Source organism: Sarcophilus harrisii, chromosome 1 (genome assembly GCF_902635505.1).
Source record: "Sarcophilus harrisii chromosome 1, mSarHar1.11, whole genome shotgun sequence".
NCBI lineage: Eukaryota > Metazoa > Chordata > Mammalia > Dasyuromorphia > Dasyuridae > Sarcophilus > Sarcophilus harrisii.
In genome coordinates, this window is record NC_045426.1 from 475,864,851 (window position 1) to 475,886,698 (window position 21,848).

Genomic DNA, 21,848 nt, shown 5'->3' on the forward strand with positions numbered 1-21,848 from the left:
AGTTTAGCCCTTTCCAAATCTTCCCACTTGCCTGTTTTTATACTTACCCTGTTCCTGCTGATCGCATCAGTCGAGCTGCTGTATACCCTACTTTCTGGGGCCTCATATTGATACCAGCCTGAGTCCTTGGTCTTAGAGGAGTAATGAGGCAGGAGCCCTTGTGGATGATCAAACATAGAGTCCCTTTATTTCAAGTTCTCTCAGTCTTAAATACCTTAGTACAATTACATCACTATAGCACACTGAGCATGTCCTAACAATAAGCACCCTCTTATTAATGTGTAAATGCCTCTTTTACTGCAAGTATCTCTGCTTCAAATAGAACACAAGTTGTCCTGCTCCTTGACTTCTAGGAAGGGTGAGACAACTCAAGGGGAGATGAGAGCTGAACCAGATATTGTTAGCAGGTTCCCTCTGGGCTGAAGGGTCTTATACTTCACTGAGAGTTCCCCCACTATCTGCAGTTCTCTATAGCCATCCTCATGATGACCTTCTCCAAATGTAGTTAGGGTGGCCCTTAGAGAATAGGTCTATCATCAGCATCTACTTCAAGTTTTTCCATCTGGTAGAACCTGCCAGCACTTTTGCTGCCAGGACCTTTGAGAACATAAGCAAACCTCTATACCATGAAGAATCAAAGGGAGACCAGTTATTGAGGCGTTTTTCTGACTCCTTTCTTGGATTTTTCAAGTGATGTAGTGAAGATTAAAATAAAGCTTTAACTTAAGCCTTTAATCTTTATTTTATTTTTTAAGATGAATCTTTGTAAACTTAGACTATTCTAATTAGAAATTTATCATGTTATTTGAATGGTGCTTATCTCTGAAAAATAAACTGTTGTAATAAATTATAATTACACGTAAATATATAATTTATGTGGTATGGCCCCAGCTCTTAAGTTAGTCAAATAGGGAATCTTTCTTATTTTTTTTTTAAACAGGTAGTATATTTAAGATAGCATTACATGATTCCAAGTAAATCACCTAGGTTTGTGTCTCATGACCAGCAAATTACCTGAATCTTGGAAAAAAAATCATTTTCTTTTTGATAATATAATTATTAATATTTAAAAATTTATATATGAAGGTCAATAACTGGCATCTGCATAGTGCTTTAAACTTCCTTACAAATGTTATATCATTTGAAACTTTCAACAACATTTTGATACAGATACTGTGATTATTGCCATATTATAGTTGATGAAATTGAGACTGAGGTTAAGTGGTTTGCCAAGATTATGGATAGCTAGTTAAATGTTTGAGGTAGGTTTCAAATTCATGTCCTGACCTCAATTCTCTTATTCTATGTATGTTAGGGAAGATTGTATAAGAGATAGTGAACTAGTGTTTATGTTCACTAATTTTTTTAAAAAATATACTATTTCACAAGGGAGTAACAGATGTTATCTATTTGCCACATTCTGCTTTTTTTTTTCTTCTCTTCATTTTAAATGTTTTATTGCTATCTTTTTCCTACATCTGTGTCAGTACATGCTAAACTTCTTCACCTCAATGCCAAGTAGAAATCTCCTTTTTAACAATTATGTATAGTCAAATAAAACAATAAAATAAGACTGATTGGTTTCTATTCCATTATCTCGTCAGGAGGTGGGTGGTATGTTTTAGGCTGAGTTTTATGAAGTCATACTTGTTTTCTGGATTCTGAATTGTGCCCTTTTGTATTTATCATTGTGGTCATCAGTTCTTATAAGGCCTTTCCAGATTTCTCTGAATCTGTCATATTTCTTATTTTTATAGCACAGTAAAATTCCATTTTATACATATATCACAGTTCTGGCATTCCCCGCCTTGAGGAGCATCTCTATTATTTTCATGCAAGACCACACATTTAAAGCTTTGAGGATATTATAGACCATCTAGTCCATTACTCTTCTGTTACAAATAAAGTCAAGTAATTGATTTAGGATTCTTTAGGGTTGGGCACTGCATCTGTGATTTCATTGGTATTAAGAATTACTAGGTAAAGGAACTCCTTCTGCCCTGTAGTTTAGCACATTTCCTGCAATTTATAGTCCTAAGGGGTTGTCACTAGTACTGTCAATACTGTTGTCAGTTGTCAGTATCACTGACAAATTATGTCTTGCCCAGCTTCACACAACCACTCTTATGTTACAGGTAGATCATGAAGTTGGCCCTTCCTGGCTTAATGGCCAGCTCTCCAGCAACTATACCGTATTACTTCTCAAGAGAAGTTTGCTCTGTGTATTCCTGTATATTCGGTTTCTTTTTCTCTGCTCTAAACTTACTTGGTTACCTTAATATTTTATTAACTTTCTAGATTAGATATTTAGTGCTTTTAATTGAATTTGTTCTTTTTTTTCATTTTACATTGAAATCAAGTGGTTCCAGGTATTTCAAGAGAATTCATTTCTGTATATAGGAAAAAAAGTCTAGATTTTATGGCGACTCAGTGCATCAAGTTTGTAAACTTGAATTTTGCTTCACCACATCACTTTTCTGGACATAATGCATTCAGAAATACAAATACTTTTAATGGGCAAAAATGTCATACTTTAAAGACATTCATCCTAAGTTAACAAAAACTAGCAATAAGCATTTCATCTCTTGGTTTCTAATCTGTAATTGCAATTAGTAGTTTTTTTTATTTTTTTAAATTTAATTAATTATTATATATTAATTATATATTTATATATTATATTATATAATATATATTTTATATAATATATTATATATAATATAATATATTATATAAAATATGTAAATATATAAATTCATAATGATCTTAAATTTTTATTTAATTTTCTTTTATTGAACCTTATGTTTTAAATTTCTTTTTCCTGTCAGAAATTTTTGAACTACTAGTATAAAGTAATAGTAGAAGCATTTAGAATTAAATTACATATTTTAGTCTGATTTTTTTTTATTAGTATAACCTATAATCAACTCTTAAATTTGAGTTTGAAATAAAAATATCAATTCAATAATTCTTATAGTGCTGTAGTAAAATATTGTTATATGGTCAAGCTTTTGGAAATGAATATTGAAGGAATAGAAATTCCTTAAAAATAGTTATTGCAGGGACATCTAGGTGGTGCAGTGGATAGAGCACCATCCCTGAAGTCAAGAGGACCTGAGTTCAAATGTGGCCTCTGACACTTAACACTTCCTAGTTGTGTGACCCTGGGCAAGTCACTTAACCCCAATTGTCTCAGCAAAAAAATGTGTGTATGTGTGTGTGTGTGTGTGTGTGTACTGTACACTACACCTGTACTCTATCCACTGCAGATCTGGCTGCCCCTCTCAATTGCTTTTTATGTTAGCACAAAATTCTAGAAATTTGGAAAGTGACTGATGTTATGGGCCAGAACTCTGAACTTGAAACAAAGGACTCTTACAAGGCACTAAGTCAGTAGAATTGATAGAGACAATAGTTATCTAATTTAGCATGGTTCAGTATGATTGATTTAATCCTACAAGGAGATGTTATGGGCCAGAACTTTAAACAAAGTACTAAGTGGAATTGAGGAGACAGTGGTTAAATCTAGTTTAGCACTGATTTAATCCTACAACAAATAATGATTTCCTAGTGATATAATGATTGGTTTGTATTCAGTGTGGAACTTATAAGCTAGAAGCCTCAGCCAGGGAGATTGAGAGACAAGTGGACAAAAGGCTGGAGGCTGAAGGCTGAAGCATAAGCCCTTGGACTCATACAGATTCATCCCATCTCACACAACCTTGGTGGCAGGCTCTCCTCGTTTGCCTCTCCACTGAAAGCAAGATTCTGGAAGGCCTCCAGAAAACTGCTAAAACTAGCAGAACCCCAAGTGAAGGAGATAGGACTTTGAAAGAGATAATAAAGGATTTGGACTTTAACATCTGGCTGCACTTGTTTGTGATTACTGAACTGAAACCAAGACTGTTCCCAGAGATCCCAAGAAAACCGAAACGAGAATATTACATTTTATTTTATTTTATTTTTTTATTTAATAGCCTTTTATTTACAGGTTATATGTATGAGTAACTTTACAGCATTAACAATTGCCAAACCTCTTGTTCCAATTTTTCACCTCTTTCCCCCCTACCGCCTCCCCCAGATGGCAGGATGACCAGTAGATGTTAAATATATTAAAATATAAATTAGATACACAATACATATACATGACCAAACTGTTACTTTGCTGTACAAAAAGAATCAGACTCTGAAATATTGTACAATTAGCTTGTGAAGGAAATCAAAAATGCAGGTGGGCATAAATATAGGGATTGGGAATTCAATGTAATGGTTTTTAGTCATCACCCAGAGTTCTTTCTCTGGGTGTAGCTGGTTCAGTTCATTACTGCTCCATTGGAAATGATTTGGTTGATCTCATTGCTGAGGATGGCCAGGTCCATCAGAACTGGTCATCATATAGTATTGTTGAAGTATATAATGATCTCCTGGTCCTGCTCATTTCACTCAGCATCAGTTCGTGTAAGCCTCTCCAGGCCTTTCTGAAATCATCCTGTTGGTCATTTCTTACAGAACAATAATATTCCATAATAGAGAATATTACATTTTAGAGAGAACATTACAACTGAAGTTGCAGATATGTGTTGTTCTATCGATTTGCTCATTTGGGTGGTAGATACCTTTAAGTGAAGCTCTGCTATGATAGCACAAAAACAAAAATGTTGTTTAGTGAGCAAGTTGAACTTTCAGGAAAGACTTATTGATAATAGAGCAAAACTTTCTCTAACTTCTAGTAAGTATAGATCATTTTCCCAAGATGATAACTTCTAGTGCCATGAATTAAATATTAAATGTTTGTGGTTTCACAGGAAATGAGTTACCAGCACTCAGAGCTCCTCAGCCTTGACTCAACCACTGTGAGTACCAGCTGCCTGGTCAGTTTGCAGCAACCCGTAGGCATCCTCCTTCTTGAAAAAGCACTGATTCATCTTACTCCTGCAGAAGAACCGCCATCTAAACGAATGCGGGGAAAGCCCCAGCTTTCTCCAGATGTCATCAAATGGATTGAGCTTGCAAAGTGAGTATTGACTGAGAACAAGAGCTTTTTTCATTTCTTCATACATTTTAGCAATGATATCTAGCTCTCTTCTTTGTGATAATTTGTACCCATAGGTCACCAAAAACAAATAGAATCTAATCTCATTGAGAAATGAAGTGTTTGAAATTGTATGTATGTTCTAAATAAATTGAAGTTTATCTCTAAGTGCCAACTGTATTTTTTGGATGGAAATCTTTCTAAACTGTATTATGTTCTTATTTTCTTAATTTGCAGTGTTATAAACTTAATTAAATCTTTTTTTTATTAGACTCATAAAAATGTTGTTGATTATATTTTATTGTTCTTTACATATTGTCATATGCATTATGTAACTTCGCTTTATTCTTTTAGCAATGTGTGAAACCTATAGAGTAGATGGGGGCCTGATTTGCCAGAAAGATTAAATATTTTATAGATAATAAATAGAACTTGAACCTACATTTTCTCATTCTTAGCCACAGTTTGTGGGTTGTATTTAACAGACTGGTAACCCAGTAGATAAGGCCTGAATTAAAATCCTCCTGCCTCACACACCTACTGGCTGTGTGATGCTGGGCAAGTCTCTGAAGTTTCTTCAGCTATAAAATTAGTATAATACTTGCACTACCTCTTTCACAGGGATATTGTGAGGAAAGTTATTTTTGCCATCTTTAAAAAGCTATGTGAGTTATGATTATCAGCTTTAATTTTGCATATTCTTTTGGGATTGCTCAGATTCTTTTCTTTCTTTGGATTTCTCAGCTATGTTCCTGAGAGGTAAGGTTGCCAGATAAGAAATGTTATTGTGATATAACACTATATAATCATAATGGCCATCTGATCTGAGTCACTTCCTGACAGATTAATCCCTACAGTGTATTAATAATGCTATCATGTCTTCCCCAAATTCTTCGTTTTTGGTGTAAGCCCTTCTAACTGATTTTTTCCTTTCTTGACATTGTAGTTGATGCAGCTTGACATTGCATCAGCTAACCCCCTCCGCCGTGCCCCCCCCCCCCATAAGTCACTCAACTGTTGGTTGACAAAAAATCTCTATAATTTTCAAATGATCAACCACTTTCTGATCTTAGCCTATTCTGCACTTGTGCAGTTGGTTTTCTAAACCTTTATATGAGAAGCTGACAAATGTATAAATGTAAAAGAACTATACATAAGACCATCTTACCTACACATTCCTTGGAAATTATATATTTGCAGAATAATTTAATTGCATATTAGGCACAAGAAGTATGAAATTATTCTAATATAATTAAAATATTATTAATGTCAGAATTATAAAAATTGTTGTCATAATAACTTTTAACTTTTCTTAGGTAAGGTAAACAATGACCTTTTTCTTCTTGCCAGTTAGTTTTTGTATGCTTTCATAGATTTTAGGTGCCATTATATTTGTTTCTAAAAACATATTCAAATGTTCTTGCTTTTGTCTTTTAAAGGTTATATAGGTCTATAGGAGAGTATGATGTTCTTCGTGGCATCTTCAGTGGTGAAATTAAAACAAAGCCAGTAACCCAGAATGCATTATTAGCAGAAGCCAAAAATGACTATTCTGAAGCTGCTAAACAATATAATGAGGTAAAATGATTCAATTGCAAATAAACTGCAAAAAAAAAAAAAAAATTGCAAAAAAAATTCAGTTGCAAATTCCCACATACTCACTTGTATTTGTCCAAAGAGGAACAGCTATAATCATTAGTTTGAGTTTTTGGAACTTTCAAATCCTTTCATTTCAAATTTTCTCCTTGGCTGTAGAATAACTACATTCATATTTATTTCCTTAGCATCATTTATTTCTTAAAATATTTTAATCTGGTGGTTTGAGGACAAAATATACAAACTTCTTTGTGTCTTTTTTTTTTTTAAATGTCAATGATTACCATGAGTTTACCTAATTTTTTCCCTTCAAACTTAAGTTAAATGATAATTACATATTCTATATTCAAGTGAAAAAATCTTTGATCTGGAATGACTGTGAAGTTTCTATCCTTTCTTCTCCCAACCTGTTTTCTTTCATTGCCTATAGGAACAACATATTAAAATGATCTTAAACAAAATGAAAAATTTCTCTTCAAAGTCCTCTAGAGAAAATTCCACGGCCTTTTTTGGCATCAATCTTTTTTAGAAAACTCTGGTAATGCTTCACAGTTGCCACTATTAGGGAATTATTTTCTTATGGTAAATCTAAATTGTTCATGTAGTCATTTTAAGATGATTATTTGTAGTATAGACTGAATTCTTGAGGATACTGTTTCTGGAACATAAGCTGTAGCAGGTTTCAGCATGCTGTAAAGATTTTGAACACCATTCCAGCCATAGTAACTGTGTGCTTTCTAAGAACTAGCCTAGCTAAGGATGGAGAGGCTTACTATCAGTAGATAATGCTGATCATTAGGGTCATTGTTTGATGTTGATATCCTATAAAAATAAAGTACAAAATGGCCATTCATCTAGTATGGTCTTTTTCTATTTGTTCAGTAATAGCAGCAGAATGCTAGAAAAGGAGGGAGGTGAGACAGAAGGTGTCAAGAACCCCATAGTTTGTAGATTGTCTACAAAATTAACTGTTGTCACTCTAATGTGAGGTCCTTCTTGATAGTCCTAAAGTATCAACACTGATGTTCTCACTGTAAGTAAAACCAGAAGATAAAAGGAAGCTGGAGCTTAATGGAAAAGATGCATCACGGGTTTTTTTGAGAGGCAAATAAAGGAATTAGTGGAGTTGATTTTATCATTCATCTAAAAGCAACACAAAATATAGTTTCAGGGTATATTTGGTGACTTTGTAATGCAGTGCTCAATATAAGTATTTGTAGAAAGGTTATTGTATCAACATCTGGTTTTTTTTCATCATTTAGTATTTTATTTTTCTCCAGCTACACATAAAAGAATTTTTAATATTTGTTTTTAAAACTTTGAGTTCCAGATTCTGTTCCTTCCTCCTCCCAATACTCCATCTTCCATTGAGAAATGTGCCAACATCTGTGGCACAGAATGACAAGAAAGAAATAGTATCGTGGGTTTGATGAGATGCTCCAAATTAAATTGGTGGTTTTTTAATATTCAGTAATTTTAGTGAAGATGGAGGCATTGTGGAGAACAATAGCCAATAGTCAGGAGCCAATAATTAAATGATTGCTCTATGCCAGGCATTCTTAAGTGCTGAGAAAAAAACTTAAAGCTATATCAGGTAGCATCTGTTTGATCTCCCTACCAATGGGAAAGGTACGGTAGCTATTAGGACTTTATAAAATTTGAAAAAGTTCTTAAAATAAGTAAATATATGAAAAGATGTTTCAGATTATTAATACTTATAGAAATGAAAATTAACACAATCCTGTGAAAGTATCAATAAAGAAGGAATGGTACTTTAAGACTTCAGATGCTGTTATAAAGTAATAATTATCCAAACTTTTGATATTAGCTGAAAATTGAACAAACAGAAATTGGTTATAATCAATCAAAAATATTGATTGGTTAGAGAAACCAAAAATGATAAAAGTAATCAAACTTAATAACTTTTTCAGTAAACCTGAGAACATACATACTTAAGGAAAACAATTTCTATTTGACAAGATCTAAGAAAAATGAAAGAATTGTTTAAAATTAGGCTTAGCCTAACATCTTGTACCTTATAATGCAAGAAGTTTAACATGGATATATAGCCTGAGTATAAAAGATACATTATTAAAAAATTTTTTTGTAGTGAATGAGATCAAATACTATTCATAACTAGGGAGAGAATATTCAACTGAACAAGAAATAGAGGCAAATATGTCAATGTGGAATATATTGCATATACTTTAAGATTCATCTGATAAGTTGGTTAGTTTTATTTTTTTCTCTTGTTTTTTATAACAAAGGGTGATTCTCTAGTAGATTTATTTCGAGAGATGTGATATAAAAACAAAAGGCATGAATAAAATGCAATTTTTATTTTACAAAAGGAAAATTTTTTTAAAACATTGGAAGTTTCACCTCACAAATATTCAGATTAATAAAGATGACAAAATGGGAACAATCTTTTAAAAATATATTGTATTTACTTATATGCTTCTATTATCTATCAAATAAGAAATAAATTCATTGTTAAAAGAAACCCACATATATGAGATCACAGATCTGTGAAAGTTTTAATGGTCTTCATACTTCAATTTACAATTTAAATAGTTCTGTGGCCTCTTATTTTATACAAAATGGATTTGACAGTGATCGGCAAGTATTTATTTACTACAGAATATGTTTTTCTTTAATTAAAGAATGTTAATATACCTTCTTTTCTATTCTGAGGTTTGGGTTTTTTTTTTTTTTTTTAACTCATTTCTGTTTTTTTCATAAGAATCTTGATACATTGAAAGAAGCCAGATCTTTGTGGTTCTGGTATCTTGCTCTAAAGTTCTTTCTACAGCTTCCCTCAACATGCATTTTGAAGCATCTATTATATGTTAGACCACTATTCTGAGTGTTAGGCATACCAAGGACAAGTAACAGTCTTACTTTTAAGGAATTAATATTCTACAATGACTTCTTTCCTGAGGCTTATTCATTGCCACCACATGTTTTTTATAGTTGTGAATAGAAGAATTGCATGTAAGAGTCTCACAAAAATTGGATTAATTGCAGTGATGTATTACTTTAGAATAATATGCTAAATATATTTTGAGTTTTAAATTATAGCAAAACATTGCTAGCAATATCTGAAAAAATCTTTTTTGCCATTTTTTCTGTACTCTTTCCAATATATTTGGGCAGTGTTTCCTTTATCCGTATGTAGAATGTAATATTTATAGTATAACTTTAGAGCCAAAAGGTCTTTTGAAATTACTTAATTAAACTACTCTTTTTCAAAATGAGGAAGCTAAAACCAAAATACTTTTGTGTCTGAGTGCTCTTTTGCTTTTTTCATGTCATATTTCTGATTTTTTTTTCAAATTAACTCTTAAGAACTTGTTAGATATTTGAATAGGTTGCTAAATTCTTAAACTTTCCCAATATTTGATAGCATTGCTAACTCCTCAAAAAAGGCTAAACTACTTGGTTAGCATCCTTTCAGTACATCTGTAGTAAGAGGTCCTTCTTTTCATTTTCACTTTGTGTGTTTGGTTTTGGTTTTTCATTCAAAAATCACAATCTCCCAGTTTGTTGCTCCAGTTCTTTAGATGTGAGAATGTATTTATGTGTAAATGATCCCACCAGTGCCAGTCTTTCTTTTTTTTTTATACCTGTCATCTTAGCAACTTTTTTTCCTTAGGCTTTAAATACACAAGAGTGGTTAGAGGGTGACCCGACAGAAGCTGAAAAGGATTTTTGGGAACTTGCTGCACTTGAATGTTATAATCATCTTACTGAATGGAAGTCACTGGAATATTGTTCTACCATCAATGTTGATAGTGAAAATCCTCCAGACCTTAGCAAAATGTGGAGTGAGCCATTTTATCAGGTTTGCAAAACTTCCTTTTTAAAGATGACTGAAATACAATTAATACTTAAATTCAAGATTCTGGATCCAAATATTAAATGTTTAAATCATGTATTTCTACATAATTACTTATATTCTATGACTAATTAAAATCTTAAAGTTGTTTTTTTATATATTTAAGAATGTATAGAATAACCTTCTTTACTGTACTGAAGCCTTTTTAATCTCTTCTAGCTAGTCTTTTCTACATAGATGAAACTAATTTAAAATTTGAACTTTTTTATTCCTCCTATGATTGTGCAATGATTTTTCTATTGCTTCTATTATCACAAATTATCCTTGATGACTAGTGCTAAATATCATTTTCCATGACCTGTATGAAATAATATTAAAATTCAACTACTTGAATTATCTTCCTCAGGGCTTCATTTAGCTATCATTTTTGTTTCTCTTTGGAAATCTTAAGTTGCATGGGATATCCTAACTCTTAATATGTTAGGGAAAGATGCTTCTGTGTGTTTCAGACAGTTATTGTTCATTTATAATGAAATAAGCAGAGCCTTTACAGTTTTGCTTCTTTCTAAACATAGATGTTTGAACAATTAAGTAAAATCATTTAATCTTCAAACCTTTACCTGAGATACTATCAAGAACTAAATGCTGATTTTATATATACACAGGTATATATATAATTAATTTCAGTGAGATTTTTCTTTTCTTTAGGAAACTTATCTACCATACATGATTCGCAGTAAGCTAAAGTTACTGCTTCAGGGTGCCAGTGACCAATCACTCTTAACATTCATTGATGAAGCCATGAAGAAAGAACCCCAGAAGACACTCATAGAAGTTCACTATAGCCAGGAACTGAGTCTTCTTTACATTTTGCAGGATGACTTTGACAGAGCAAAATATTATATTGAAAATAGCATTCAGGTTTTTATGCAGGTAATACAAATATATTTTGATGTGCTGTTTAAAAATACTAGTAATTAACTCTCATAAAAAATTATAAATGTTATTAATAAATCGTTGTCCTTATTTCTTTAACATCAATTTCTTCTTTTTGCTTTCCTTCCTTTTCACTTGTTTCTTTCTTCCTCTTCTTTTCCCTTTATACTTAAAATTGTTTTTGTTCTTTTTCTTTATTCATTAATTCCTATATTCCTGACTTCCTCAGAATCCTTTAAAACATCTAGTTGCTTTTTTCTAAGATACTCATTCAGAGCAACTGTATCTATATCTTATTCCACAGAGAACTGTCCTATGTATGGAGGACAGTTCTCTGTGGAATAAGATATAGATGGAGTTTTTAACCTGTTTCCATTCCTCCTTTCCTTTGAATATTTTTCTTATCTTCCCTGTTTGAGATGCATTTTCTGTCTTCATCTAAGTGTCTTGGACCTCCCTGTGTACAAGTAGTTATTAGTTATTTCATTGAACTAGATGTTATTAGATTTAACAGATGATGTTTTTGTGGTTTGGGTGTCTTTAAATAAATTAGATCTGTCAAAATCGATCAAGTATTTATTAATTATTATTTGCCAGACACAAATAATGCAACAATTCCTACTCGTAATGAGTGAGTGAAGGAGATATATTCAGTGAAGAACATAAATATGTAATAAACATATATAGTATCAATATAAAGTTATTAAATATAAATTATTTAAAAGTCAATTATTAACTGGATTTACGAAAGTTTTTTTTTTAACTGCTTCAGATTCTGTGAAATAATTATAGACAATCATGCTTAAGGGAGTATGTTGAATTTTTTAATACTATGATTTGTGTTGTATTAATATTTTTTCCCTAGAATTATTCCAGTATTGATGCTCTTTTGCACCAAAGTAGATTAACAAAGCTACAGTCTGTGCAAGCTTTAATTGAAATTCAAGATTTTGTCAACTTTATGAGTAAGCAAGGTAATTTTTTTCTTATTGTTCTTTTCTGTGTAATTATATTTTGGAGAATTTGACATTTTGCTAGTAGAAAATATATATTATTATGTTTGTGAATCTATGAAATACTTTTAAATTTAAAACAGGAGTTTTATTGTAATTTTGATAAAGTTAAAATTTTGAAGTAGTGAATCAAAATTTAAATTTTTAAAAAAAATATTAAAAGTAATTTTCAGATTGATGATGGCAACTTTGTGTTCTTGTACTTAACTTTTATTAAATGTCTAAAACTAAAAATCCTTTTGAAAATTACTCAGTAGACATTTCACCAGTTTTTTGGAATAAGAATCAAAATTCTTTGTTGTTATAGTTATAACTCTGCTTTTAAGTGTCTGTCTCTTCCTCTGTGCCCTACACAGGCCTATAGATGAAACTTAATGCACAAATCTGACCATATTACTGTACTTGTTCTCAAATACTTTCAGTGCCTATACATTTTCTACCAGAGTACATGTTCCTCAATATAGCACTTTAGGCTACCATAATCTAGCTTTAATCTACCTTTCTTTTTTATTATACTGCTTCCCTTTATATGTTCCATATAATTAGATTTAAAATTAGACTAATTACTATTTTGTTCATGTTTCCCTCATACTGTTGTCCATACTTTCCCTATGTTTGGAATCTTCTTTCTCTTTTTAATCTCTGTTTCCCTCTACATCTAAGTCTGTATTTGTTGAAATCCTACTTCTTTTTTTTAGATTTAGTTGAAATCCTACTTTCCTTTCCAGCTTAAATACTACCTTCTCCTATTCTTTTCCTGACCCAAATATCCAGCGGTCATCTCATCCTTCTCCAGCTTTTCATAGTATTTTCTCTTACATATATTTTAATTATTTGCATAAATACCTTTTCTGCTACATTATAAACTCCTTAGGAACAAAAGTTCTAGTCTTATTTCATATTTCTTTTCTTGCCTAAGCAGTACATTAATAGATATTTTAAAATTCTATTCCATTGATTTAACTAGAAAAATTAGCAACTAGAGCATTGAATATTAGTTATGAAAAGGTTAGGTTTAATGAGAATTATTACTATAAAGATTAAATATATGTACTCATCATCAGTGTACATTTATTTCCATTCCAGTTTTTCTTCCATACTTGAGAAAATATTGGCAATATATGATTCTATTAATTATTTCTATTTCTTCTTTCTTTCAAATAATTGAATTTTTTAAAAAGCCAAAATAAATTGTTAACTTTGAATTTTCTTTTGTTCAGAAAAGAAGTTTTTTCCTATTCAAGCCAAGAAATTTAAGCTGGGTTTATTTTTTATTGGTGTTGATCACCACTTTGTTGATTGATGTTTGGCGTTGGGTTATGGGTGTAGTCATCCTTTAAAATTATTTTTAGGTAATTTATCATCTCAAGCTCCCCTTAAGAGACTTCTGCGAATCTGGACAAACAGATATCCAGATGCTAAAATGGACCCAATGAACATCTGGGATGACATCATTACAAATCGGTAAGATGAGACAATCAGAAGAATTAACTGAAGATTATTTTCTTAACTCTCCAAACTGCCTTTTTTTTTTTTTTAAATTGTACAAAAAGCTGAGGTTTGATTAAAAATATAGGTATCCCTTATTGTGCAGATCTTATGTATTTTTTTCTTCTAATAGAAATTTTGATTTTTTAGCTATCCATTTTGGCTCCCTAACATGCCAACCTACACCCTCTTTTCTCCCCTTCTCCCTCCCTCCCCTCAGAAGCCTAAGTAAAGAAAGCAAGTGCTTCACCACAATGTTGAAGCTTCTGCTGAATCCCTTGCATCTGGATCCTGGCTTTACACAGGGTTTTGAAAGTGAAGCTGTTTCTGGCAGTGGCAGCATCAGTGAGTAGAATACATGAGAGGAACAATGTTTGCAGCAGCAGCAGCAGCCGCAGCAGCAGCACATCTACTTCCTTGTTAGCCTCCATCTCCCTCTGCCTCTCTGCATTACATTGTAGGTAACAGAACTGAACCAAGGAAGCCTCTACCAGTTATATAATGCCTTCTCATTCAGTAATTGTGATTATAATTATTCAGTAAACACTGAATATAGAAAAGGTGATATACCTTCCTACTTCCATGAAAACAACCAGTTCCAATTAAGAAAGAAAAGGAAACACCAAGTGAACCCACGGAGAAGATCACCTCTTCTGTGTTTGGGTCTTTTTCTTTGTATTCCTGCTAACTTCTTAGTGCTCAGCCATCCAGTTTTTAATCATCTATTCTAAATGCTCAGTTCATTCATTTGGGTTCTGTAATTAAAATAGGACTCGACACTGAAATCAAAGGAATATTCTTATAACATTTACAAAACTCTTCTTGGATCTTAGTCAGGATAAACACAAATTATATCCTGGATGTATCATATTAATCATACTGCATTTAGCAAGTGGCCACAACCTGAACGTCTTTCTTTTTTTAAGAGTCAAATGAGTTAAGCTTTTAAGCATTAAAAGAATTTAAAACTTCTTGCTTAAAGGAATACACATTTCGTATTTTTCTAGGACCTTAGGTATTCTGTTGTTATAGGCTAACAATGAGAATACTTTTTGACCTTAACACAAGGACTAAGAAATTCATTAAAATATAAAGTTGTGAGTTTACACTCATCCTATGGAAATGGAGGCAGTGGGTAGCATACAGACAGTTCTCACTTTACATACATTTGCATTATGCAAAGTCAACTTTACATAAAGAATTTTGATTCTTATTCCAAAAAAGAGCCCCTATACTTCACTGTACTGTGTGCTCATTTTTTCTGCTCCTGCCCTTGGCTTGACATCCTCGACCTCTACTTCCCCACACTAGGAGAAAAAAACTCAAAAACTCTCCACGTAAAAGCAGAAGAACAGACCGAGAGAGAATACTGTAGTCTCTGAGATGGGGCTTGGCTTGAGAATATGGAGAGAGATGCCTTTGCCTGATTCTTCAGAAACAACATGTTTGTCCCTGATTCCTGCATTGTCACCTGTCAACTCTGTGTCTGTTTTTGGTGCACTCTCCCTCCTTCCCCATTGCATTCTTCCTCTCAATTTTAGGCAGCCCTTTGTATGGCTGGCCCCAACTTCCATGTGTTCTTCCTCCTGCTCTCGCTTTTCAGTCCCCAGCCTCCAAGTGTCCTTGAACTAAGTGTGCTGTCTCTTTCCCTCCATGAGCATGTGGCACCCTTCCTGGCCTTCCCACATTTAGAGGTAAATTCATATCATGTAAAAATCACTTCACATATAGATCTGCAGAATGGTCCACTTAGAGTGAAAACTGTCTGTATTTTACTAAATTCCTTATCCATGAGAGAGTGTAATGAAACAGTGTCTTGTCTTGTTTTGTTTTTGGTTAAAGATTTGGATCCTTGAAATGGAAGCCAAGTTTGTAACACTATTGGTTAAAATTTTAAAATAATAATCTTACTATGAGAACTCTGAGGCTCTTGATTCTTTGGTACCTACATGAAGTATATTAGATTAGAAAAAACTATCTTTGGTTTCTTTCATGGATCTTTGTTTTTTTTCCTTTTCCTTGTGTAGGTGTTTCTTTCTTAATAAAATTCAGGAGAAGCTTAATTGCCTCCAATTGGATGATAGTATGGAAGTGGAGGGAGATGGACATTTCATTGACAAGGTAGAAGTGGAGAAGCAGGAAGAAGATATTTACTCAATGATTAGAAGCTGCAAGTTTTCCATGAAAATGAAAATGATTGAGAGTGCCAGAAAGCAGGTAAGTACTTGCCTTGGTTTGTGGACCCCATTATGGAGTTCTAGAAATTAGTCACATTGGCTTTTTGGTTTGCTTTTTTTCTCATTAGTATTTTATTTTTCCAAATACATGTAAAGATAACTGACATTTGTTTTTAAAATATAGGGGCTTTTCAATTTTTAGTTTTCATAGTTGGTGGAGTATATGGTTTTTTTCTCCTTTAAAAATGACTAAAGATAAGAATAAACATAAAATAATGTTTTGTTGTTTTTTCCTTTTTTACCATGTTTCAAACTTCAATTGATTTCTGAAAGCAACATGAGATAAAACAACATAAGATGCCATGTCTCCTGTTTTTCTTGATCTCTAAACCTGCTTTTGCCTCCTTGGGTTGAAATCTTCTTAAATCCAATTCCTAATAGTATTTTCCCTCCTTTTTCTGTTGTGACTATCTTGATGAAATAAATTCCCCTTTCAACTTTTTACCTTTGCTGTTCTTTGGTATAGTTACAAAGTGTTTTTTCTAGAGTTTATTCCCAAGAGAATTAAATAGTATGCAGAAATATCAAGAATAGGTTTCTAGGTAATTGAAAAGTCATGGAAATGAGTTAGCAAAACAGTGGATTGAGTTGAGTTTCAGGTCCTGCTCCTGATACATTTCAAGTTTTATTTATCATCTAACCTATTACAGTGTAAATTGCCCAAACAGAGCTCCTCATCCTTACATTGAGGAGAGAAGTCAAGGCAAATTTCTAGGCCTGAAAATGAAGAAAAGAAAACTCCATTTAACAATAGGCTAGTACCCAGATTTCACAAGTGTATGAGAGCTAAAAGCCAATCTAATCCCAATCCATATCCAAACAAATATCCCATCTCCAACATAGTGAAATAAAGCCAACTATTCATTTGCTCAAAGATTTATCTAATTAGGATGAGCTTACTACTTCCCAAGAGAAAGCAAAAAAAATTTTTTTCAATTATCTTCCACATCTCTCTTCAGAAAAAAACAAAATCATTATATCAAATATGCATAGCTAAATAAAAATAATTCTAATATTAGCAATATTTTATTTTGCGCCATGAGTTCTTCATCTTCATGTTAGGCAATGTGTGGGGGCTGCCTCCAGTGCCTGATCTCTATCTGGCCCCTGGATCCAGGTGGCTCTGGAGAGAAAGTAAGGCAGGTGACCTTGCACAAGCCTTTCCCTCTTAAATCCAATTCACTTCCATGTCATGGCATCCCCTCCCTGATGTTATTGTTCTTAGAGAACAAAGGACAAACAACAACAACAAAGGACAAATAACAACAACAAAGCAGTGTATAGCATATTTCATCATAGTCCTCTTTGTTGATTATTAAATTATGGTTATTATGGTTGGTTGATAAAACATTACAATTTTTAGTAACTGATCATAAACAAGTTTTTCCTTATGCCAAGCTAAAGACCAACTCTTTGCAACTTGAATCCTTTGATCCTTATCCTTTTTCCAAGGGACCTTTCTAAGTTATCCTTTTAGTTTATTCCATAACGGACCATTCCCATCTGACCCATTTGAGAATTAACTTTTTCCCTCTTTTTTTTAAAAGTGAAATTGTCTTATCTCAATTAACTCTTGTGCACATGCCACAAAACCAGTTTAACTCTTTGCCACTTAGAAAATCTGCTGATAGTTGGTGGACTTTTGATTTTCCTAATGTACCTGCTTAATCCCTAGTTGACAGGCTAGGTTTTTTTCGTCCAAACGGGAGATGGTGAAAAAGAGAGGAACTCCTAGATGTTAATGATGTCCCATCCCTGGGAGGGGGATGGGGGAAGAAGCAGAGATTCAACTCAATATCTAAAATTTAAAAAGATACTCTCTTACAATCAGGGATTGTTACTTTATTAAGTATTAGTAAATATTGGTTAATGTTCATAGGATCATAGAACTTAGAGCTAGAAATGCACTTCAGAAATCATAACATCACACACATTTATTTTACAGATAAGGAAACTCTACTAAGGTGGCTTTTTATTTAAAGTTGGTGAATCGTATAGTGAATCAGAGAATCCTTTTGCAATTTAGTTATCTTCTGCTTTATCTCCTTTGAAAGTTCAAGGGTTTTTGTAGTAGAAAGAGCATTAAGCTATGAGACAAATCTGTATTGTTATACTGACTGATATTTATTAGACCATGATTAAAAGTAAAACAAAGTAACCTTTCTGAGCCTTAGTTCCTTTGTATATAAAAATGGAGGTAATGATATGCTACCTACCTTTACAATGATACTGCAATTTATTTTCTTGGCCAAAAAGTTGATGCCCAGTAGTTGAGGTAATGTAGTATAATGGATATGAACTGACTTCACAGTCAGGAAAACCTGGATTCAAGTATCAACTCGGACAAATTCTGGCTGTTCTTTAGCTCTCTCTGAGTTTCCAAGTACCTGGAAAAAGTAAAAACAAAACAAAACAAATCATAATGACTAGTTCTATAACAAAGTACTACTCTCTAAACTCAAGTAGGCCTCAGTTGGTAAGTAGTAGTCCTTTTATTCTTTATATTTATTTCACATTTTTTCTCTGTCTTCTATCTTACATCACTCAGATGTCTTCCACCACTACCTACTTTATACTAAGCCCTCTCTCTGCACAAATGATCTTTTTCCATCCCATCTTCTCCAATAGATTGCCTCCTCTATCATTCTTCTCTCACTACTCATCAATCTCTCCCTATCCTTTGACTGCCTAAAAATACATTCATCTCTCTCATGCTCAAAAATCTTCCCTTGATCTGTACATCTCTGAGAGCTCTTGTCCTTTAAAGGACTAAAGGCTAAATTCTTTGAAGTCATCTGTATTCAGTGTCTCTACCTACTTTCTCATTCCCTGTTTAACTCCCTGCAGAAGGCTGATTTCTTATCTACTCATTCAAAATGCTGTCTCCAAAGTTATCGATAATGTCTTAATTGCTAAATCTAATAACTTTTTTCAGTTTTGATCCTTCTTGACAATCATTCTCTTCCCTTTGATATTCTTTTTTTCCCCTAGATTTCTCTGATAATCCTCCTTGGCTCTTATTCCATTCTGACCCCTGCTTTCCAGTTTCCTTTGTAGGGTCATCATCCGGTTGTGCCCACTAACTGGTATCTCCCAGGACTCTCTCTGGGCCCTCTTCTCCCTCTCTTCTATTTTGCTTCACGATCTCATTAGCTCCCATGAATTTACTTTCTCATCCCTGTGAAAGTGTGATATTCAACTCCAGCCTTCCTCCTGACCTCTGGACTTGCATTCCCACTGCCTGCTATACTTCTCAAACTGGATGTCCTTAGGTATCTTAAACTCAGCATGTCCCAAATTAAACTCATTATCTTTTCTCTAGAAATTTCTCTTCTTTTGAACTTTCCTGTTTCTGTTGGGGCCCACCATTCCCTTAGACTCACAAGATAGTTATCATCTTTACTTCCCCCTCTCTCCCCTCACACACATACATATACACATTCAGTCACTTGCCAAGTCTTGTTGCTTCTACCTCAGAATGGCTCTCATATATGCCCCATCTCAGATGTGGCCCCACCCTAGTTCAGGCTCTCATAACCTCACATCAGGACCTGCCGGTGGGTGTCCCTAAAATCTCTCTACTTGGGGTCATTGTCTACTCAGCTGAAATTTCTTTTCCTTAAGTACAGGTTTGACTTTGTCACCCCTCCCCAAGTACACTTCATTGGCTTCCTATAACAAGCATCAAATAAAATATCTCTTATTTGGAATTTAAAGCCCTTTGTAACCTTGTCCTTTCCTACATTTCCAGTCTTCTTACGCCTCAGTGTTCCCCACATAGTCTTCAATCCAGTGGTACTTGCTTCCTCAGCTTTCTTTCTGTTCCTCCCACAAAATATTCCATCTTCTATCTCCATGTATTTTTGTTCACTGTCCCCCATGCCTGGAAGTTTTTCATTCCTCGTCTCCATTTCCTGGTTTTCTAAGATCTCACTTAAAATTCTCTTTTAAAAGAGCTGTATTCCTGATCCTCCTTAAATTCTTGTGCTTTTCTCTTTATTGAGTATTTCTAGTTTATGCTGTATAAATGTCATTTGCACATAGTTATTTGTTTATTGTCATTGAGCACAGGGATTGCTTGTAGCATGCATCTTGATATATGGCCTAACAAAGTAGGTGCTTAATAAATTCTTTTTTGACTAACTGTTGACTAACATACTGATTCTCTATTGTAATACACAGTTACTTTTTAAACCTGCCTCAAATCTCCAAACTCTGCCTTTCAAAACTTCCTCAATCTCTAAACTCTGTCTTCATCCGTCTCTCTTACTAGTTCTATCTCTTATTGGGGCCATTCATCATCTCTTATTGGGGCCATTACTTAGTTTTCCTCTTTCAAACCTCACAACTTGCTCTGTTTACTTGTCCATACTTTCACCATTTCCTCCAGTCTCAGAGGATTAGGTAACTCTTCATCTTTGTCTTTGATTTCATCTTTTTCCATCACCTCCTGGACGCTGTTGTTTCAAAAAATCTCTTTATTCTCACATTTAATCACTTCTTCCTAGCCACTTCTTTCCTTCCTATCTGCCTATAGAGTGTAATGTCTCCTAATAAAATAAAAATAAAAATGTTAAAACTATTTTCCCAGACCTTAGACTATTTGTTATCCTATTTAATCTTCTTTCCTTTATTGACAAATATACAAAAAATTATTTGCTTCTCAGTCCCTTGATGTCTGAATTTCACATTTCTAACATGAACCTTCTTTCATGGTCCTGACTTTCTCTACATCTCATCTACATCAGATCTCTTCCTATTTTCCTGTCATCCTGTTTCTTTCATCTTTGCCAGTAGACATGCCAATGTGTGGAACTAGCTTCATATTCATGACCTTGTCTGACCCATTCAAATATTGTCTCTAAAGTAAAACCTTTTCTGATTTCTGACTCCCCAGTTTGATCCTTACCTTAAATCTCACAGGCCCCTAACTTCTATGTATTTAATGGTTTTCTAACGCATAATACTAGATCCTATTTAGTGTGAATGAGTCCTGTCATACTAATTTATGATGCATATTTCCACTGGATTAGAACCAGTTACCATTTCTTAATAGTTAAAACTTTAAATAGTGTGAATCTGAAGATTTGCTATAATTTTATGGGATCCATTATTTGCCCAAAGACATAGTTGTACAATTATTTAAATATGTACTCTCCTTCTACAAGATTACATCTTCTGTGAGGAAGTGATAGCATTTTTCATTTTTTAATTTTTCAGCCTTTCATAATTCTTTGTGCATAGTAGTTGTATGTTACATTGTCATCAAATGAATTGTTTATATTATGAATTCTATTTTTTTTTTTAACAGAACAATTTTTCAGTTGCCATGAAGCTGTTAAAGGATCTGCATAGAGAATCTAAAACAAGAGAAGACTGGCTGGTAAAATGGAATCACAGTTATTGTCGATTCAGCCACAGCCGCTGTCAAATACAGAGTAGTTCTGAGCAGATTCTCACAGTGCTGAAAACAGTCTCATTATTGGGTATTTATATTCTTCTGCATAAGACTAACCTGTTCTGTTTTGTTTTTTCTTTTGCATCTCTGTGAAATATAGGAGGTTTTTAAATTCATTTTTAAAAAGAAAATATTTTCTTTTTGTTTGTTTTATATGATATTTGACAATTAAGAATTTGATTTTTAGACAGTCTTTAAAACCTGGTGAAAAGAGAAGAAAATTTGGAGCCAAGGCAGGAGGTGGAAGAATGAG

General features: G+C 33.2%; 1 protein-coding gene across 3 annotated transcripts in view; it reads left to right on the plus strand.

Moving 5' to 3' along the window:
- The window catches only part of PRKDC (protein kinase, DNA-activated, catalytic subunit), a 153,934-nt gene that overhangs the window by 105,287 nt on the left and 26,799 nt on the right, over nucleotides 1-21,848 (plus strand). For all 3 annotated transcript variants that reach the window (XM_023496026.2, XM_023496027.2, XM_031946427.1), the window contains 8 exons: nucleotides 4,803-5,011; nucleotides 6,469-6,607; nucleotides 10,281-10,469; nucleotides 11,172-11,396; nucleotides 12,265-12,373; nucleotides 13,765-13,876; nucleotides 15,928-16,117; nucleotides 21,449-21,623. In XM_023496026.2, the coding sequence (XP_023351794.1) occupies nucleotides 4,803-5,011; nucleotides 6,469-6,607; nucleotides 10,281-10,469; nucleotides 11,172-11,396; nucleotides 12,265-12,373; nucleotides 13,765-13,876; nucleotides 15,928-16,117; nucleotides 21,449-21,623 (1,348 nt within the window). The remainder of the gene's footprint in view (nucleotides 1-4,802; nucleotides 5,012-6,468; nucleotides 6,608-10,280; nucleotides 10,470-11,171; nucleotides 11,397-12,264; nucleotides 12,374-13,764; nucleotides 13,877-15,927; nucleotides 16,118-21,448; nucleotides 21,624-21,848) is intronic.